Source organism: Bos indicus, chromosome 17, assembly GCF_029378745.1.
Source record: "Bos indicus isolate NIAB-ARS_2022 breed Sahiwal x Tharparkar chromosome 17, NIAB-ARS_B.indTharparkar_mat_pri_1.0, whole genome shotgun sequence".
NCBI lineage: Eukaryota > Metazoa > Chordata > Mammalia > Artiodactyla > Bovidae > Bos > Bos indicus.
The window spans coordinates 18,697,121-18,716,590 of NC_091776.1; the positions used below are offsets into that span (position 1 = coordinate 18,697,121).

Below are 19,470 nucleotides of genomic sequence, written 5' to 3' on the forward strand. Positions count from 1 at the left end.
TAGGAAAGGCTTCATGAAGGCTGGGGTTGGGGGGGGATAGGAACACTCTCTTTTGTCTTTCTAAATTTCTTGGGTGAAACCCAGCAAAAGCCAGTGAAATCTTGAAGAAGAAAGCAGATAATTATGAAGAAAATTTCTAAGTTCTCTGGTGCACTCACCAAGAGGGTTTGTAAGAATTGAACTAATTCATTAAAGTAATTTAGAAATATGAGTCTCTGACTGATTCTGGTAGGTGTTAACCCCCGGTTTTAGTAGCAATATGTTAAAATTACAATAGACTTCATACGATTGTTAATCTACAGCTATCCCCCCCCCCACACACACACCTCAAGTTAGTTTTGGCCTAAAATTGATACAGAGTTCAAATTTCAAGAGTCTATCTTTGTTTTCCTTTGGATAAGATTCAGAAATTTCTAATTAATCTCAATAGTTGCTGAATGAATCAACATTCATTTTATAAATGGCAGGTTTGTTTTAGTTTTTAAATTATTTCTGTAATTTGTATAGACTAATATGTATTAATGGCTTATTTAGCGTTATGAACTAAACATGAGCATTTAGTTCAGTAATGTGTTCAATGCATTTTTATTGAGTGGAACTTATTTTCCCTCCAGTGGAAGCATCAGTTCATAGCAGTAATGCACACTGTACAGATAAGACAATTGAAGCTGCTGAAGCCCTGCTTCATATGGAATCTCCTACCTGCTTGAGAGATTCAAGAAGCCCTGGTATGTGAACTGTTCTTTATTATATTAAAGATATATCATTTCATGTATCTAGAATAAAAATTTTTTTTTAATCCAAGGGAATTGTTGTTCTCAAAGTCTATTGTACATAAATATCTATGACAGCAGTAACTGGTCTTTACCTGTCAATGTTCACAAGTCTTAAATCCTTTAAATACTTAATTTTCAAAATAATTGAATCAGAAGATGCCCACTGTAGACAGATAAATGTCAAATTGCTGTTCCTACTGTTGTGTCTCATTTCCTTAACTTTGGGTAAATAAGAAACCTTAAGAGCATGGCTGGAGAATGGCTGATGGGAGCTGTTGCCACCCATGGCCACATCGAGTCCTTCCTTCAGTGATAACGGGCAGTAGTTCTGGGACCACTCCCTGGAAGAGACAGGAGGCAGTGTCCACCTCTCTTCACACTCCCTTCAGGCTTCAGGTTTTCCATTGGTTTTGGTCTCTCTTTACAGATTGCCTTTGAGAATCTTTTTGTCCCTAATTTTAATGTCCAAATGTTAATTTGACTTAATACGGTAAGATTGACCCTTCTTTTAGGGATTTACAGTAAATACTAAGATCAACTGTACTTTTTAATTAGAGTAGTAATCCTGTGTGTTATTCAGGAATATGAGAAGAAAATTAGTGCACATTGGTCAGTGTATTAATCTATAGTAGTATGTATTAATTGAAATGGAAATGTCATATCCTAGTTACTCAGGCGCATTGAAAGGAAGCCAGAGTAACATTATTGTACGTAATAGAATACTAAAAATATGTATGCGCCATTTCAGTGACCCAAAATATTAGGGACTGTTCTGTTACATAAAAGATTGAAAGATGATATTCATTTGGCTATAATGAGCAGGTTTTCTTTTCATATTTAAAATGAACTGTAGGAACTTCCCTGGTGGTCCAGTGGTTAAGACTCAGCCTTCCAATACAGAAGGTGCAGGTTTGATCCTGGTGGGCAAACTTAAGATCCCACATGCCTCGGGGTGCAGCCAAAAGTTATTTAAAAAAAAAAAAGAGAGAGAGAGAGCCATAAGTGATTACTTTCACTGAATACGCTTTCATTATTTTAATGTTATACCAGGTGTATGTTTTACCTTGTTAGAGAATAATGATGAGTAAGTAGAAGGAAAATAATTATTAACTCACTGTTATACTGTTTTATTTTCAACTGTTTTCCCAGTTGTCAAAATGATACAGTCTTTTACAGTGAACTTGAAAGTACCTAAAGTGTGAAGCAAGAGGGTTGACTCTCATGATCTCCCTCTTTACCCCGAAGATTAACATTTCCTTCAGGTCGAGTTTCTTTGCATCTATTTACTTACATACTTTAGATCATATCGTATATTCAACAAATTAGCCTCAGGTTCTTACCCTGCTTTGATGAATTCTTAGTAACCTCACCTTTGCTAAAAATTGAATTGTCCATGCTAAGAGGCATTAATAGGGGTGGGAAATTTTAATTTTTCAACTTTTTTTTATAGTGGAAGTGTTTGTCCCTCCTTGTGTATCAACTCCAGAATTTATCCATGCTGCTATGAGGCCAGATGTCATTACAGAAACTGTAGTGGAGGTGTCAACTGAAGAATCTGAACCAATGGATACCTCTCCTATTCCTACATCACCGGATAGCCATGAACCAATGAAAAAGAAAAAAGGTAGGGTGTATTTATAAATTTCTGGGAAATTGGGTGAAATTTTTTCTAGTATCTTTTTTCTCCATCAAGGGAGATGGGAAATATATGCTATATTTATGATCAATGTTATACTGATTAGATATTCTCAAAAAATTGAGATTTTTAATTGTGTCTTTTAACATGTTCATAGTGTTTAAAGGAGTTAGTAGTTGAGCCCTAAAAGTAGTTGCCCCAAAATGAGATTATAGTAAGAGCTTGATACACCAAAGGGGTCCATGGGGTTGCAAAGAGTCAGACATGACTGACCGACTGAACAACACAGAAGGAAGATCAGGGAGTCACTGCACATTTTTCTACTTCCTGATCCTTTTAGGTACTTGGTAACTTAAAAGTATTCTTGACTCTGTTTTTCATAACCTTATCTTCCTACTCTTTTGTGGGCATTAAAATAAAAAGCCCAATTTTCTTCCCCACTATCTTTGGCCTTAAAACATCAAGATTGCCCATAGGGAATTCTGAGGAGACTAAACTCACCATTGGGTAAAGAGCATTTCCACTTACTCTTTGACTCCTGCTGAAACCTGTGTTCATCTGATCCTGGGGGTTGGGGGGGTGGGGTGAACACAATGCTCCAGTCCATCTCCAGCATCCTGAGTGGGTTCTTTTTTTCTGTTTGAATCAAAGGTAAAATTTGAAAGAAGTGAAATTCTGTGTAAATGGGTACTCACCTAATTCCACTTTGTTCTCTGCCTCTTTCTGCACATTTTAGAGCGGGGGGCGGATAAAATCAAAGGCAAAAAATAAGGGGGAAAGTTGTGTTAGGAATAATGGTATTATCTAATCATTTATTAGGTAGCAGTATTTCAGATTGCTCTGATGTTCACAGGTCTATGCCTCATTGCTGTGAGGGACACAACAGAATAACACAGTTGCCTTCTCTCTATAATATAGATTATATATGTATTTGAGATAAGGCATGGATGAGAGAATTTAGAAGGAAGAATTACTTTGCCCTGTAAATGTTTAAACAAAAGGCATACATGTAAATAACCCTGTTTACCCACTGCCCACTGTAGCCTTTGGCTGGTTGTATCTTATGCAAACTGTTAAAAATTACCTAAGAAAATTTTAGATTTAAATGAAGAAAGACTATGAAAAGCTGGGAGTATTTAGGGAACCAAGATTTCTAGATAAATAGGTTGATCTGTGTACATGATAGTATGGTATAAACCAGAAAATAATTTGCCAATTTAATACTAATCTTATGTATTTGAAAATAGGTGGTCTTAATGAATGACAATTTAAAAATTATATATAACACTACCAGTTACTCATTTGTGGTTAAGGACATTTGGGACATAGAAAGTTAGGTAGGTTATTTTTAATAGTAGGGCCTTATTTTTATTTCCAGAGCTTTTAATATACTAATGTGCATTATAAATCTCCAAGAGATGATTATCTGCAGTTCTGAAAGTTAATTTGACTGTAGAACCCATTTCCTACTGATGAATAACCTATTTGTCAAATAACATGATTTGGGACATGCTGCTTTATAAGAAAACAAGCCTTTGGGGACTAACCTTTCCATTAAGGAGTTGGGCTTTTGTGCTTGAATTTAGGAGACAGAGATGTTGGGTCTTATTACTGACTGCATATTTTGTACATATAAATATTTTGTACATATAAATAGTATTTAAATTGAGAAATTAAGCTCTATTTTTAATTAGGAGACTGATGAACTTTGTTTTAATTTTTGCCAAAACATACTTCTTATTGATTAGAATTACCATAATGAAATCCTAGAATATAATAGCTATGCTTTTTCAAATATAAATTAGGGCATTTTAATTTAGCTCTAGATAATCCTTGTTAATGCATTAAGAGTAGAGACATCAGAAATCCCAGGTGTATGACAATCACCAAATCAGTAATATTATACTTAATATTCCCAGTCTCTTTCTTGAGACTTCCCTCACCTGCCAGCATTCATTCTTCAATGCTGAGGGTTGAACACAACACATTTCAGAAATACTCTTTCCTTACTGTAGAGAAGTGTAGCTCTTGCTTTTCTGTTCATTGTGGATGTTGGACTATCTTGAGCGCGGCTTAGGGCAGAAGTGAGTGAGGAGAAATGAAAGGGCACAAACATTTCTTAGACATGAAGCAATTACTTGGAAGATTTTTTTTTTTATTCTTATACCTGAGGTGGGGAAATTTATGCTTTAATTCTGGTGAATTGATTGGCTCAGAGCAGTAGAGAGTGTTTAAAATAATATTTTTTACTTTTCCTCATTTGAGCTCAAAGGGCTTCGCAGATTATCAGATCTTCTGCAATAGGTAGGTAAAGCTTTTTCTAACAATTCTGTAGAACAGAAAACAAAAGTTTATACTAGAATTTGTTTCCATTGCTACATTATTGGAAAAGGTTAGCAAATTGAGGCTGTGACCGTGTAAATAATAGGTTAGTAGTACCTGACTTGCCATATACATTGATTTTACTATCAACGCAAAGAGGGGTCGCAGAGTCGGACATGACTGAGCGACTGAACTGCTGTAATTTATATTGCAGAAGTGCTTTTAATGTTCCTTTTAAAAGCAGCTTTTATATACACAGTATATTAATCCATAAATTAGTGTCTAGTTTCAAAAGTAATGTGTTATCAAAAAGCCTGCTATCATGTTTCTGTTATTTTTCCTGTTTTCCACGTATGGTTTCAATATCTTCTTTTTTCAGTTGGCCGTAAACCAAAGACCCAGCAGTCACCAATTTCCAATGGGTCTCCTGACTTAGGTATAAAGAAGAAACCCAGAGAAGGAAAAGGTAATTTGGGGAGGGCTGTTTTGTAGGCGAGATGGATATATATATTTTTTCCCCCCGGTCAAGTACATTTGTAGGAAAATTACTTCTAGTATGCACTATAATGCTGTCTTGGATTGTAATTCTTAATCTAGAGTGTATGAGCATCACACGGGGAGCTTTTTCAAACTTATCTCTGCCTGGTCCTTACCCAGTGAGGCTCTGTAGGCATAGAGAAACTGTAGGGAGTGAAGCTGGGCAAGCATTTGGATTTGGAAAAGGCCCTAAGTGCGGTCTGATCCACACCTGTGTTGTTTTGGACGATGTGTGTGTGTTTACACCCATCCTCATGGAGAGTCAAATGGAGGCACTTACATTTGAGAAGGTTTATGAAACTAAGACTTCATTTCTGATACATACTTTCTTAACTGATAGAAACAAGGTGAATTTACTTTTCCAATCAACCAATTTCAGTCATGTCAGTAAGGATGTCTAAACAAAAGTTTGACGTATTTTTAAAAAATTGATGTGTATATTGAATTTGTATATTCTTGTTAAAAGCAAAAATAACAATAAGCCTTCTACATTCTCTGCTCTCTTAATTTGTTGGATTAAGTCTTTAATAAAATTAAGTCAGGGAATCTACCAAGAAATTTGGTTAGATTTTTAAAAATCCAGTTATGTAAACCTCCATTTACTTAGGAACTGTTATTCAGTTTGGGACAAGTTTAGGATAGTTTTATTTTCTTCTCTGTCTTTGGTTGTTTTACATTCCTAACATCTTAGGTTTTATCTTTTAATTTGTATTGAAAACCTTAAAACTTTATTAGTAGTAAGTGTTAGAAATTTAAACTGTAAATATACAGTTACTACTGTTTTTAAAATTACTCCCATCATTAATGGTATCTCTTATATTCAAAGACTTTATGTTTACCACTGGAAAAAAATTTCGTGGTAACCTATTTTTACCAGTCAAAATCATCTTTCATTAAAATTTCAGTTTTGTATTATTAAACCTGAGGCAATATGTTGTCATGTGAAGATTAAAGTCATTATAGTCACACCTGGATTAAAAATTCAGTCAGTGCTTCGTCTTCTGCAAAATTATGATGTCTGCATAGACTCCATGAACTACCTTATCTGATAAAGAAGGCTTCCTATTCTGAATTCTGTTTTCCTTAAAACCAGAAATAGAATTGTTCATTTTAACTTGGGGATGATAACTGGAATGAAGCAGTTAAAGATAATCTGAAGAATGTCAATGGGTCTAACTATAACTAATTCATTAGACACAGGAGCATTCAGATCCCTACTATGTACAAGGCATTGTCTGTTGCACAAAAGTTTCTTCTAGAATGAGTTCTTATAATCTCCAGGTCATAGACAGAATAAAAATCCCCAGCTATACCTCTTGATTCAGTTGAGACTGATGTAGTTGAAAGTTGTGATTTAACACTAAGAGTTTTTAGGTATTGACACTGATGTAATAGGGCTTCGGAGATACAAATGTAATAACATTGTAAAGTTGAAGATTAATCTTTTTAGGTCAAGAGAATGCACACAGGGCCCAACTATGGGTTATTGGATTTATTGAATTTTTGGGGAAATTTCAGGATGAAAATGCTAGAGGAAGAGCATCAGTGTTTAGATTGAGTAGTGGAAGCCTCCCCACCCCAAGGGTCTTCTCATCTAGCTTGTAACCTTGGATCTGAATTTTTGAGGATAGTAAAGGGTTAGTGGGCAGGAGCCTAGAGATGACCCGGTGGCTCAGTGATGGCTTATGTATTCTAATCTTCTTCTCAGGACTCTCTTTCTCTTCTTTCATCAGTTTACGAACCTCTGTACCTTGAGGCTTATGGAGGGAATAAAGAAAAACAGCAGCCTGTCTTTAGTCTTCTCATAACATTGCCCACTACTCCTCCCCACCCTTCAGAAAAAAGAGTGATGCTCTCTTCTCTTTGGGATGAAATTCCTTATTTTTCCTACCCACATTCCTTCCTTTCCTTCTGGTATGCAAATCTTAGCCATCTGCCAAGACTTAATGTCTTACCAGTCTACTTTATTTTCACTCCTGAGATCCCAGACATTATTTTCTGTCATTAATTTGAAATAAAATAGTGCATGGCCTTATGATATAGCTATAGTTTCAAAACTGTTATTTATTTCTTGAACTGTTATTCACTAGACAACACAGTTTGGCACTGTACAAATGATTGATAATATAGTCAAGTATTTAATGGCAGACTCTTGGTACATTTGTTCTTTATCAGTAGTAAATTGATTTTTTTATTCAGCTTAAGTAAATACTTGCTTTTAGTTATGTTGATGAATTTTTAATCAGTGTCTATAATTGTTTTCAAAGGAAACACAACCTATTTGTGGGAGTTTCTTTTAGATCTACTTCAAGATAAAAATACTTGTCCTCGATATATTAAGTGGACTCAGAGAGAAAAAGGCATATTCAAGCTTGTGGATTCAAAGGCTGTCTCTAAGCTTTGGGGAAAGCATAAGAACAAGCCAGACATGAACTATGAAACTATGGGACGAGCTTTGAGGTAAGAACACAAGAGTTTTCAAAGAAAACTTATGTATCTCTTAATACTTAAAGTGCGTGAGAGTGCTCAGTTGTGTCTTAACTCTTTGCAGCCCCATGAACTATAGCCTGCCAAGCTCCTCTGTCCATGGAATTCTCCAGGCAAGAATACTGGATTAGGTTGCCATTTCTTCTTCCAGGGGATCTTTCTGACCCAGGGATCGAACCCAGGTCTCCTGTGTCTCCTGTAAGGTGGATTCTTTACCACTGAACCACCTGGGAAACCTGATATTTAAAGAGAAACTCTTAAAATCTCTTATTTATTATAGCTTTTAATTTTAATTTGGGTGGATTTTCTAGAGGAACTTCTTGGATTTGGAGGCAGATGGAGAGAGAGGTTTAGTCTAAATGGCTAAAATTTGAACACTATTGGAAAATCCATTTGTGGAAAACGGTGTGTCTTTAAGAAAATTAAACCCAAACATAATACAGTTTCCAAACTGAATTTGTTCTTTAGTTCTTGCAAATTTGTTATAATGGATTTATTGTGATATGAAAATTTTAAGTTTTGTCAGTTTGAGGAGTCCACATAACTTTGTAATGTACACAGCTTATTCTAATTAAGGGTATTTGTAAATGAACATAGTTTATGTGACAGTGTTCACATATGCCACAAATTCATTTTTACTAAGTATGGTTTTGGTAATTTTTCCACATAATACCAAGTTGCTTTTATACCCTATGTAAATCAGAACTAAATTGTTACCAGTATCGGTAAAATCCAGTTGTCCCTTAGTAGTATCTGAAGGGTGTAGCTCCAGAACCCTCCTTGGATACCAGAAATTCATGGATGATCAAAATCCCTCATATAAAGTGGGGTAGTGTTTGCTTGTAACCTACTTATATCCCCCCATATACTTTACATCATCTGTGGATGATAAAATACCTAACACAGTATAAGTAGTTGCTATCACATGGCAAATCCAAGTTTTGCTGTTTGGAACTCTTGTGGAGGTTTTTTTCTCCTTGAGCATTTTCGATCTGTGGTTGGTTAAATCCATGGATGAGGAACCCATAGATAACGGAGGGCCAACTGTACAATAATATATTCTGTATTTAGGTTAAACGACTTCCTTTAATAAAAAGTGAGCTTTTAGCTAATTCACAGATTTCAAGGTTATAGGACATATGGTACCAAGTTCTAATTTCATAGCTACTTCAAATTCTTAGTCTTTTGAATGGAGTCCCACCTTACCTCTTACTAGAGTAAGTGAATGTTTCTGTTAGCATCTCTTCATGGTATTTTTGTTTGGGGATTGTTGGGGGGCAAACATAATATACTTGACTTATTTAATACTTTTTCCTTACAGATATTATTACCAAAGGGGTATCCTTGCAAAGGTTGAAGGACAGAGGCTTGTATATCAGTTCAAGGATATGCCCAAAAACATAGTGGTTATAGATGATGACAAAAGTGAAACCTGTAGTGAAGATTTAGCAGGAGCTACTGATGAAAAATCATTAGAACGAGTATCATTGTCTGCAGAAAGTCTCTTAAAAGCAGCAACTTCTGTTCGTGGTGGGAAAAACTCATCTCCTCTCAACTGCTCCAGAGCAGAGAAGGGTGTAGCTAGAGTTGTGAACATCACTCCCCCTGGTCATGATGCTTCATCCAGGTCTCCCACTACTACCACATCTGTATCAGCAACAGCAGCCCCAAGGTAAGTGAGGGAAACCAGTAGTTGTAATGTATTTAGTTTTTAGAAAACTCTTTGGCAAAACTAGGATGTTCCTTTTTTAATATTTGTATTCTAAGAACTGACTCTTTGTCAAGACTTTGAAAAGTGCTTGGTATTTTTCAATGTGTTAATTAAAATATTCTTCTTAAAGTAGATGTCTTTTCTTACTTGAATTGACTTTTTTTTTTTATGATATTATAGATGGAATTTAATGTAGGCTTTTAAATATATATATAAATATATTTAGCTTATGTTTAAATATATTCATCTCATGTTATTTCATGCTGTAAACTTCAGAGATTTTTGGTACATCTGTAAAATTGGGTCCACTAGTTTTACATATGTTGGATTTGCATTCACCTTTTTCTCTCTCTCAGAGAGACCTATTTAATAATATAGCGTGACATACAATCAAATTTATTTTTTTTAAATCAACCAGGACAGTTCGTGTGGCAATGCAAGTACCTGTTGTAATGACATCGTTGGGTCAGAAAATTTCAACTGTGGCAGTTCAGTCAGTTAATGCAGGTGCACCATTAATAACCAGCACTAGTCCGACAACAGCAGCCTCTCCAAAGGTAGTTATTCAGACAATCCCTACTGTGATGCCAGCCTCTACTGAAAATGGAGACAAAATCACCATGCAGCCTGCCAAAATTATTACCATCCCAGCTACGCAACTTGCACAGTGTCAACTGCAGACGAAGTCGAATCTGACTGGGTCAGGAAGCATTAACATTGTGGGCACCCCACTGGCTGTGAGAGCACTCACCCCTGTTTCAATAGCTCACGGGGCCCCTGTAATGAGACTATCAGTGCCTCCTCAACAGGCATCTGGCCAGACTCCTCCCCGGGTTATCAGCGCTGTCATAAAAGGGCCAGAGGTTAAATCAGAAGCAGTGGCGAAAAAGCAGGAACATGATGTGAAAACTTTGCAGCTGGTACAAGAAGAAAAACCGGCAGATGGAAATAAGACAGTGACCCACGTAGTGGTTGTCAGTGCGCCCTCAGCTCTTGCCCTTCCTGTAACAATGAAAACGGAAGGATTGGTAACATGTGAGAAATGAAACAGCCGCGCTCCCATGGACATTAGAATGTTAGTGATAGTCCTGATATAAGTATTTGCAAGGATGTCATCGACAGAAGTCAGAAGACTTTAAAACATTTTTAATGCATTTAAGAAAACAATCAAACTTACTGGAAATAAATTACCTATCCCATGTTTCAGTGGGAAATGAACTACATATTGAGATGCTGACAGAAAACTGCCTCTTACAATAGAAACAACTGAACCCGTCAATAAGGAAAAGGACTGAAAGGGACCAAGCAACTCACTACAATATCAAGTTACACTAAGACTTGGAACACTAACACTCTGTAAGAGGTTATATAGTTTTCAGTGGGGAGGGATTGGGATGGGTGATCTTGTTGTTACATATAGCAATTTTTGATGCATTTTATATGCATACCAGCAATTATTACTGTGTTCACACAGAACTCACTTAACTGGTGCTATGTGAAAACTGCTAATATAGGTATTTTAGAATGTGAATTGAAGAATGGATCCAAAAGCTTCAGAAAGAGGTTAGCAAAAAAGATCTAGTGCGTTTTTTTTTTTTTTTTTATCATATAGCTTAAGCTGATTTAAAACAAAGGCCTTAGACTAATTTTCGGTTTTCTTTATTGAAATAAGCTAATGGCTTGTTTGTGTAAAGCTTTTTTATTAAAAGAAAAATTTTAAAAATCTTGTACCTAGCACAGTATTGTTATAGAATTTACATGTAACATTTTATATGGTAGTTTAAGTCTGTCAGTTTCTTAATTGTGGACAAATTAACAGTTGGCTCTGGCCTTTTGCTATAACACGCCTGTTTGTCACTCACTTAGCCCTGGCATCTGTGCAGACATATCCGTTTCAGTTCTGCTGTCACTTGGAAGTTAAGGCTCAGCATGATTTTTGTCAGGTAACTCTAATACCTGGAGTTTTCTTTCTTCCTTTTTTTTTTAGTTGAAGTTTAAGAGGGAAAGTACCAGTGTTCAGATTTGAACTATAATAGTTTGTATATTCAACATTTGAAGTATATTCTATTTTGTTGTACTCTTGTTTCAAAGTGTATTCAAGTAGGTTTTCTGAAATATAGAAATGAAATTTACCTTGTGTTTTGGTCTCTGGTGATATTTATAACAATATTCAAAAGCTACTATATAAACATGTTGTTTTAGTTAAGAAGTAATAGAAGTCCTATTTTTCCTTCCCAACTGCTGCTTGAAGAAATTATTTTGTTCCATTACATTAATATTTGGCAAATAACCTGCATGCTTCCACTTCCTAATTATTGTCATGTAATTATAATGTTCTACTTACCATAATGAGTTTACTATTTTAGTGTTGGCCACACTTAATTTATATTTCAAATCAGACCATATGCTTCTCAATCAGACCTTTTGTGGGTGAGGAAGAACAAATAATACTCTAGCCATTTTAGGAACTGGAGGGACCAGAGGAACATCATTTCACACCAAACTAGGTCCCGTAACTCCACATAATAATGCTGTTTCTACTACAAAGAAAAGTTGTCTATTTTTACATCTTTTAGAAATTTAAATAAACTGAATATTTGTGGCCTTTAATTGTGCATTTGGTTAGACACTACTTAGGTTGACAGATTTTTATAACAGCTCCCTTTGTAATCTTTTATCTTTTCCATAAACATACGTGATGGTACTTTTTAATAAAAGCGCAAAGAAAAGCTCATTGATTCTTATCCCATTTGGGGTTAATCTCAATCTCTACTCCTTTTAAAACATTTCCTAAATATTTCATGTTTCAAAATCTGTATCTGTATTCAAAATATGCCTTGACACATAACTGAATTGTCTTTTTTTGCACTGCAGTTTCATTTTTTGAGTTATGTCTCCCCTAATATTCTAGGGCAAAGAAGTCACATGAAAAAGCATTAGTCATTCAGTCGTGTCCAACTCTTTGTGACGCCATGGACTGTATAGCCCGTCAGGCTCCTCTGTCCATGGGGTTTTCCAGGCAAGAATACCGGAGTGCATTGCCATTTCCTTCTCCAGGAGATCTTCCCAACCCAGGGACTGAACCTGGGTCTCCTGCATTGCAGACCAGAGTCTTTACCATCTGAGCCACCAGGGAAGCCCAAGAAGTCACATGGAAGATAGCTAATGAAACTTTTTTTTTTTTTTTTTTTGAGTTTTGGGCAAGATTTATTGTGATTGTGAACAGAGGAGAAGGGCTCAGTCCTTCTTGGCTGCCGCTTTCCTCATGGCGGCCAAGACGTTGCTCAGCTCCTCTCTCTTCCTCTTCGCGCGGATATGTGTCCCCACCCTTTTCTTGATGAACTTGAGGGCCCGCTTGTCCTTGGAGACCTTGAGCAGCTCCATGGCTCGTCGCTCGTAAGGGGCGAAGCCACACACCTCCCGGATCATGTCCCGCACGAATTTGGTGTGTTTGGTGAGACGCCCGCGGCGGCGGCTGTGCCTCGGCTTGCCCACGTTCTTGGTCACCTTGTGACCCTTGTTGAGGCCCACGGCCATGGGGTAGCGCAGAGCCATGGCTGTTGTTCCACAATGGCTGCCGCGGCGGAAGGTAATGAAACATTTTAAATGAGCATTTCTTTTCCACCTATGCTGTATTACTAATTGGTTTTCATTAGGCTAAGCCAAGGCTGCTTGCTCACCTCTACCACTCTACCTTAACATTTTCCATGTCTCTTGCAGAGTAAGTTCACCTAAGGTCTCGATTTAGAAATACATGTTGACAGTATGTAATGACGAGAGTATTTCTTCTGATGGGAATTGTCAGTGGTATGGCTTTTAATTGCAACTCTTCTGTTAATCATTATAACTTGTATTTGCATTTTGTGTCCACTGTAACAAAGAACCACATAGCAATGACTTGATGCCACTACATTTTCCAGTCTGGCCAGGCTTTTGAACAATGAATTAGCAGTCAGCCCATTTATTCTTTGGGTCATCTTCCAGCAACAGTCAGCCGTTCACCACCATCCTGCTTATCAGCTGGCCAGTAGACCTCTTTATAGAGAAAATCGAGGTCTGAGCTGTGAACTCCATTTCTGGACGGCTTGCTGTAAGAGCATCTCCTTATTCCAGCATCCATCCTGAACACCTGCCTTGGGAAGGAGGCAGGTGTGCTGTTCTCTCGTATTCAACACCTCCTCCCCTTTCACAACTTCTTGGTTTTTTTGTTCCAACAGTCCGTCATTCTTCAGTAGCTTGCAGTTAATTCTGGCTTAGAATAAGTTCCCGCCAAGGTCTCCAGGAACCCAGTAGTCAAATCCAACAGATACTTCATTTTTCCACGTCATCAGCCTACTTCTTAAAACTCCTCTGTTTTCCCGTGACACCACTCTTGTAGTGTACCTCCTGCCTGACTTCTTAGTCTTTGTTATGTCAGCTTTCCCATTTAAAGGTAGTATTTACCATGGGGTCTTTTCCTTTATAGAATAGTTGTATTTACTGTTACGGTTTTGCTTGAACATAACTGTTCAATAATCTCATCCATGCATATGGTTTTTACTATCAAATCCATTGCCTTAGGCTAGACTGAAAGTCTCAAGATGGGTTTAATTACCTACTGGTTATTTCTTCCTGAATGTCCCATTGAACTCTCTTCTAGAATCTGTCCTCTTAGCTCAATAAATGACACTACACCAGCAACCAATTACTCTTGCCAGAAGAAACCTGAAGGCCATTCTAGACATTTGACTTCCAACATCCAATCTGTCACCAAGTCCTATTGACAGTTCATTCTAAATAACTTCCTTTCCCATCCTCCCTACCTTACTGCTTTGTCGTCTCAAGCCTCTCTCTACTGTTTTCCATGCTACCAGTTGAGTTTCTAAAATGAGTATTTTCATAAACTTCTTTGTGACTGCATTCAATTCTTCAGTGCATCTCATGCTAAAAAGATAAAAAAACCCAAAGTCCTTTGATCTGGCATCTGCCTACATTCCCAGGTCTTAACTCTCTTGACTGTCCCATTTTAGGCATCTCCAGGCTACAGACCTGCTGACATATATTTTCCCAAATATTTCAGGTATCTACCTTTGTTGAGCCATGTCATTGATGGCTTCTCTCTGGACCACTCTCTTCACCTGAATTTGAAGTGAAGGTGACAGACATCAAAATATTTCTGAAATAGGCTTGGAAGCCACTCAAGGTGAGGGGTAGTCTACTCTGAGTGAACTCTGAGAAAAGATTGAAAACATCAAGTATATAAAGGGCTAGGAGAGAGGAAAAGTAATCAGCAAGTGGAGATCAAGGATTGTTCACAGAAAGGCAACAGGATAGATGAGGTCACATTTCAAGATATGGTGGGAACATTCTTAAGTGTACCAGGAAGGGCCAAGCAAGTAAGGTCAAAGAAAAAGCCACCAAAATGGATGGAGTGACAATAAAGAGGCAGTTCCATTAGGGGGATGACTGTGAAACCAGAATGTAAGGGACATAGCACCTGGTTCATCAGCCACTCTGACCCCTGTATGCAAATGAGTCAGGTTTAACAATATTTGGGCTTATAAAGTACCTATCCCGTGATCCTTTAAGCCTCTTGGTCTACTTTATGTGAGGACATTACATACGTGATCTATATTAGAGCACACTTTGGGGAGGCAAGAGGAACCCTACTTTGAGTTCCACAGCCATTCCAGCAACTTCCCTTTTCATGGCTTTTCACTGTTCATAGTACAAGTCCTCTGTACTTGTGGTTCACCTGTCCTTCAGTCCCTTCGTTGTTGTCATCCTCCACAGTTAGAGCTCGGCCAGTCCTCCTGAGAATAAGACACTCTTTCCCCACCTTTGCAAGTACACTGATCTGCCTCCTGAATCATGCCAGAAACACAAGTGCAGCAGGGAGACTTGCAGGCACACTTCATTTCACTAGGCTGCACTTCGCAGATACACTGCTTTATACAGATCTAAGATCTGTGGCAACACTGCTGTCAACGTGTCTGTCACTGTCCTTATTCCAACAGCAATCATCTCTTTGGTAATATTCATATTTCAAACCCTCCTCCTTCAGCGAAAAATAACTGACTCACTAAAGGCTCAGATGATGACGAGTTAATAAAATATTTTTGAATTAAGGTACATAGTTTTTTTTTTGGAGATCATATTATTGCACTTAATAGACTAATGTCATGCAAATGTCACTTCTGTGTTCACTGGGTCACCAAAAATTCACATGATGCTTTATTGAGATGCTTCGTTGTAGTGGTCTGGAACCAAACCCCCAATATCTTTGGGTACGCTGTATTTGATTTGACATTTATCTACTTTTTATGTACCTATAGCTATCTTTTTAAACAGTGCACTTCAGCAGTAATGCTCTGGGTTCAGGACTTATAAGTAAATGATACAACTTCCAAGTTAAGAACTTAGAAAAACATGAATATTTAAAGCAAAATGCTCCATAACAAAACTCTAGACTGTAACAGCAGTTTTCTCCCATTGTATGTTTAAACAAAAAAATCTTGCTTATTTTACAAGGTTTTAATGATGTGATAAGTGCATGAAAGGTGGATACTAAACTGTTTTACAGAATCTGCAAATTACTTGAGTTGTAGGACATGAATTCACTGAAATAGTGGTAACTTTGCTGCACGCTGGAAATCACCTGTGAAGATTTTTTGCCGATGTCACATCCCCTATCACTTAAATTATGTGTGGAAGGGGGAGCCAGGCATTGGTATTAAAAAAAAAAAATCTCAGTGTGATTTCATTGTGCAGCCAGGTTTGGACACGTCTGTCACAACTTTTACATTTAGACATCTGTCTTAATCTAAGCTTTTCTAAAACGTTCAACAGAAAAAGGTAGTTTAGGGTATTATATACTGTATATTTCATTGACTCTAAAGCCGTTTTCTCACATTTTAATGAGTTAATTAGGATGAGTTTTTTTAAATTCTTAAAAGAGTACACTACGTTAGTACCTTGTCCTTTAAAAGAAAGTACTTTCAGAAAGCTATATATTAAGTGCCACCAATGCTACCATTGTTTGAAAAAATACTTTTGAATTGCTTCTTGGAGCAGAACCTAAATTTTTATACATACTTAACTAGGGACACAGATGGTAAATCCCTGATGGCTCAGATGGTAAATAATCTGCCTTGCAATTCAGGAGACCTGGGTTTGATCCCTAGAGAAGGGCATGGCAACCCACCCTACTATTCTTGCCTGGAGAATCCCATGGACAGAGGAGCCCAGCAGGCTACAGTCCATGGGGTTGCACAGAGTCAGACATGACTGAGTGACAAACGCAAGGAGAAGAGACAAATTTTCCTACCAAGGGAGGTTTTAGTTTTAGAAATAGTGAAGTCACTTGAGATTAAGAAACCGATGTGAATTAAACTAGGTAGGTACTGCCATACCTGGCAAAATGAAACACGGCTAAAGTGCACACTACTTTTCTTGAGACCTTCAGAGAACTGGATGTCCAAACTGTTCCAAAAAGTTTCAAAAATATTTTTGAGCAGTGGCAGCAATTAGCCCAAATTGTCTTGAAGTGCAAATCAGTTTTAATGCTTTTAAGAAACCTAAGAGATTTCCTGGTCTATTCCCTGTATTGTAAATAAACAAGTTCAGAAAAACTTGACTCAGTTTCAGTTCAGGTAATCAGTGGCAGACCTAGAGACAGAACTTCTCCTCTGGCCTCAACCTCTGTTCCCTCCCATCTACTATCTGACCATGCAGTGATCCCTGCTCTCATAAACTTAAATAGAAAATGCTGCAGAATTTTGCTGGGTGTTATCTCCAGGTTTACCAATCTGAGATGTCAGGGGTCTCCCGTATGCAGCTTTCCATCATCTCTCCTGACTGGTGTTTTTCTCCCTGTGATGCAGGCCTCTAATTATATTCCAGCATTCTAATGTGGTCTACATCTAGAAACCTGAATCTGCTCAATGTGGCAGTTTAGACTCTGCTTTAGATTATATATTGTAAGAACAAATAAAAGTCAACAAAAATAAGCAGATGAAAGAAAGACAGTGACATGAAGAAAAAGGCAGGACCGCAAAAGGAAATGGAATACATGCTACAGAATGTCACAGTAATGAAAATCCAGCTATAAGGTTTGGTTTTGAATGTCTCAGGTTTTGAATGCTCCAAAGCAAACAGGAATTCATCCTGAGATTTCCTCTTGGTTTACCAGTAGCAGCCTAGAAACAGCAAGGCTTCTCCTAACATTCTGTCAAGAGGAATGGATACAACTACGTCCTAACGAATAGTTTCTTAGAGGTGAGCTTTCCACAGACATCTGGTGAGCCTGGAGTTGTGGCTGTTGTTTCATCTCTCAAAGGCAGGTATTTCTACTCTACAAGTCATAGTAGGGTTGACATCCTGTCCTGAAACTGAATCACTAACCTACAACCTCATATCTGTCTGGAGAAACGGGTGAAAAAATCTGGCCACTCAACAGTCCCTCACCTATTTGGGTCTTAATTTCTATTAACACTATCTGCCCTTTCAAATGGAAGGATTAAGAGTGGCTTGTTAGGACATCAAGTACAGTGCCCTTTCCTTTTTTGCTTTGAACTCTAAGCACCGACCTTAACCTTAAACCTTTACTCGATGACTTACCTAAAATTTACAATATTGTTTTACAAATATCTGACAAATCTGAGATTGACAAGATAGGTGTGATGCTTGAGGCCCTAGGGAGTGTCACAGTGGTCACAGCTAAGGCCTTGTACTTACAGCCCATGCCCTTCTACAGAATTTGCTTTTATAAGCCCAGCTCCAGACCTCTTGCCATTCCAGTATCCAACCACTCTAGATAAAAGCCTGCCTGTACTGTATTTTTATACATGTCATTATAAAAAGGTTCAGAGCTCCTTATTCAAGCAGTTTTTGGATGCCTTTCCAATTGAAATCAGTTGTTATTATCAGCTTGTGTTTTTATTTTCTTTTCTAGAATTTAGTCCCACTGGGACCTTGCTCAGATTTTTTGGGCTTTTTAGGCCCAATTATTTTTTTAAATATTTGGCTGTGCCAGGTCCTTCCTTGTGACACACAGGAGCTTTTTTAAGCTGTGGCATGTGGGATCTAGTTCCCTGATCAGGGATCGAACCTGGGCACCCTGCACTGGGAGTCTTACCCACTCCATCACCAGGGAAGTCCCTAGGCTCCATTTTAAATTAGGAGCAGTTTTATGTCATATGCAAAGTTCAGAGCCAAAAATAAGGGACTTAAATGTTATACACACCATTATGCTTTACTATGTCATCCCTACCACCTCGTAGGAGTTCATGAAATACAGCCATGGAGGAATAAAAAAATCCATTCTCACTGTCTTCAATAATCTGGACAATTTACCTTCGACATTTGTTATTTGCCGTTATGCATTCAGGTAACTGATGGTCCACAAGGCAGAGCTGTCTACAAAAGAAAGACTAGAGAAATAAAAGTGCCACCTAGCAAGATTTATAAACTACTAAAAAAACTTTACATAAAATGCTCACATGACTACATTTTAAATGAAGACAAATACAACAAAAGCATATAGAAGTATGTGTTTAGCCTACCGCCATGGCAATGCTGATGGGTGACTGACTTGTGATATTTCCAGGAGCCCTTTTGCTCATAGGCATTCCCACCAACTCCCACCCTTCTCCCATAGCCTATTAACATTTGCAATTGAAACACTTTTTTTAGCTTTTATTCTCATCTAGATTTGCTTATGATATGGGTATGATGATTTCAAACTGGTGTGCTTTAGGGTAGGTAAACAGTATTTAATGCCTGTCCAGATCAGTATTCTGCTTCTCAATGTGCAAATTCAGTCACTGCTAAGATCTGAACCAGATGACAGCTGGTACATATGTTCTTCCTACTTGCCATTCCTTCCAGATATTTTGTGTGTACAATATATACTGAAACCCTTATTTGTTTCAAAAGCATTTCCAATGCAGAATACCTGGAGGAACTATTTTTGGGGACTCCAACCTTGTCACCAAGTGATACCTCACAAACAGCACCAGATG

At 37.6% G+C, this 19,470-nt stretch overlaps 2 protein-coding genes across 13 annotated transcripts in view; one reads left to right on the forward strand and one right to left on the reverse strand.

Annotated features, from left to right (window-relative positions):
- The window catches only part of ELF2 (E74 like ETS transcription factor 2), a 99,192-nt gene extending 87,591 nt beyond the window's left edge, over nt 1-11,601 (forward strand). For 5 of the 12 annotated variants that reach the window (XM_070769095.1, XM_070769096.1, XM_070769099.1 and 2 more), the window contains 7 exons: nt 615-728; nt 2,227-2,400; nt 4,678-4,716; nt 5,114-5,200; nt 7,539-7,731; nt 9,080-9,430; nt 9,888-11,601. In XM_070769095.1, coding sequence (XP_070625196.1) covers nt 615-728; nt 2,227-2,400; nt 4,678-4,716; nt 5,114-5,200; nt 7,539-7,731; nt 9,080-9,430; nt 9,888-10,515 — 1,586 coding nt within the window. In that variant the 3' untranslated portion in view covers nt 10,516-11,601. The remainder of the gene's footprint in view (nt 1-614; nt 729-2,226; nt 2,401-4,677; nt 4,717-5,113; nt 5,201-7,538; nt 7,732-9,079; nt 9,431-9,887) is intronic. The other 7 variants (XM_070769097.1, XM_070769102.1, XM_070769100.1 and 4 more) reach the window with 3 other exon arrangements.
- Nucleotides 11,602-12,663: 1,062 nt separating this feature from the next.
- On the reverse strand, nt 12,664-13,073 carry LOC139176696 (large ribosomal subunit protein eL36). Its single transcript, XM_070769103.1, has one exon. The coding sequence runs from the start codon at nt 13,022-13,024 to the stop codon at nt 12,707-12,709; it is 318 nt and encodes a 105-aa protein (XP_070625204.1). The 5' UTR covers nt 13,025-13,073; the 3' UTR covers nt 12,664-12,706.
- Between the last annotated feature and the right edge of the window lie 6,397 nt (nt 13,074-19,470).

Coding starts and splice junctions, on each gene's coding strand:
- LOC139176696 (XM_070769103.1), bottom strand. CDS start 13,024: ATGGCTCTGCGCTACCCCATGGCCGTGGGCCTCAACAAGGGTCACAAG.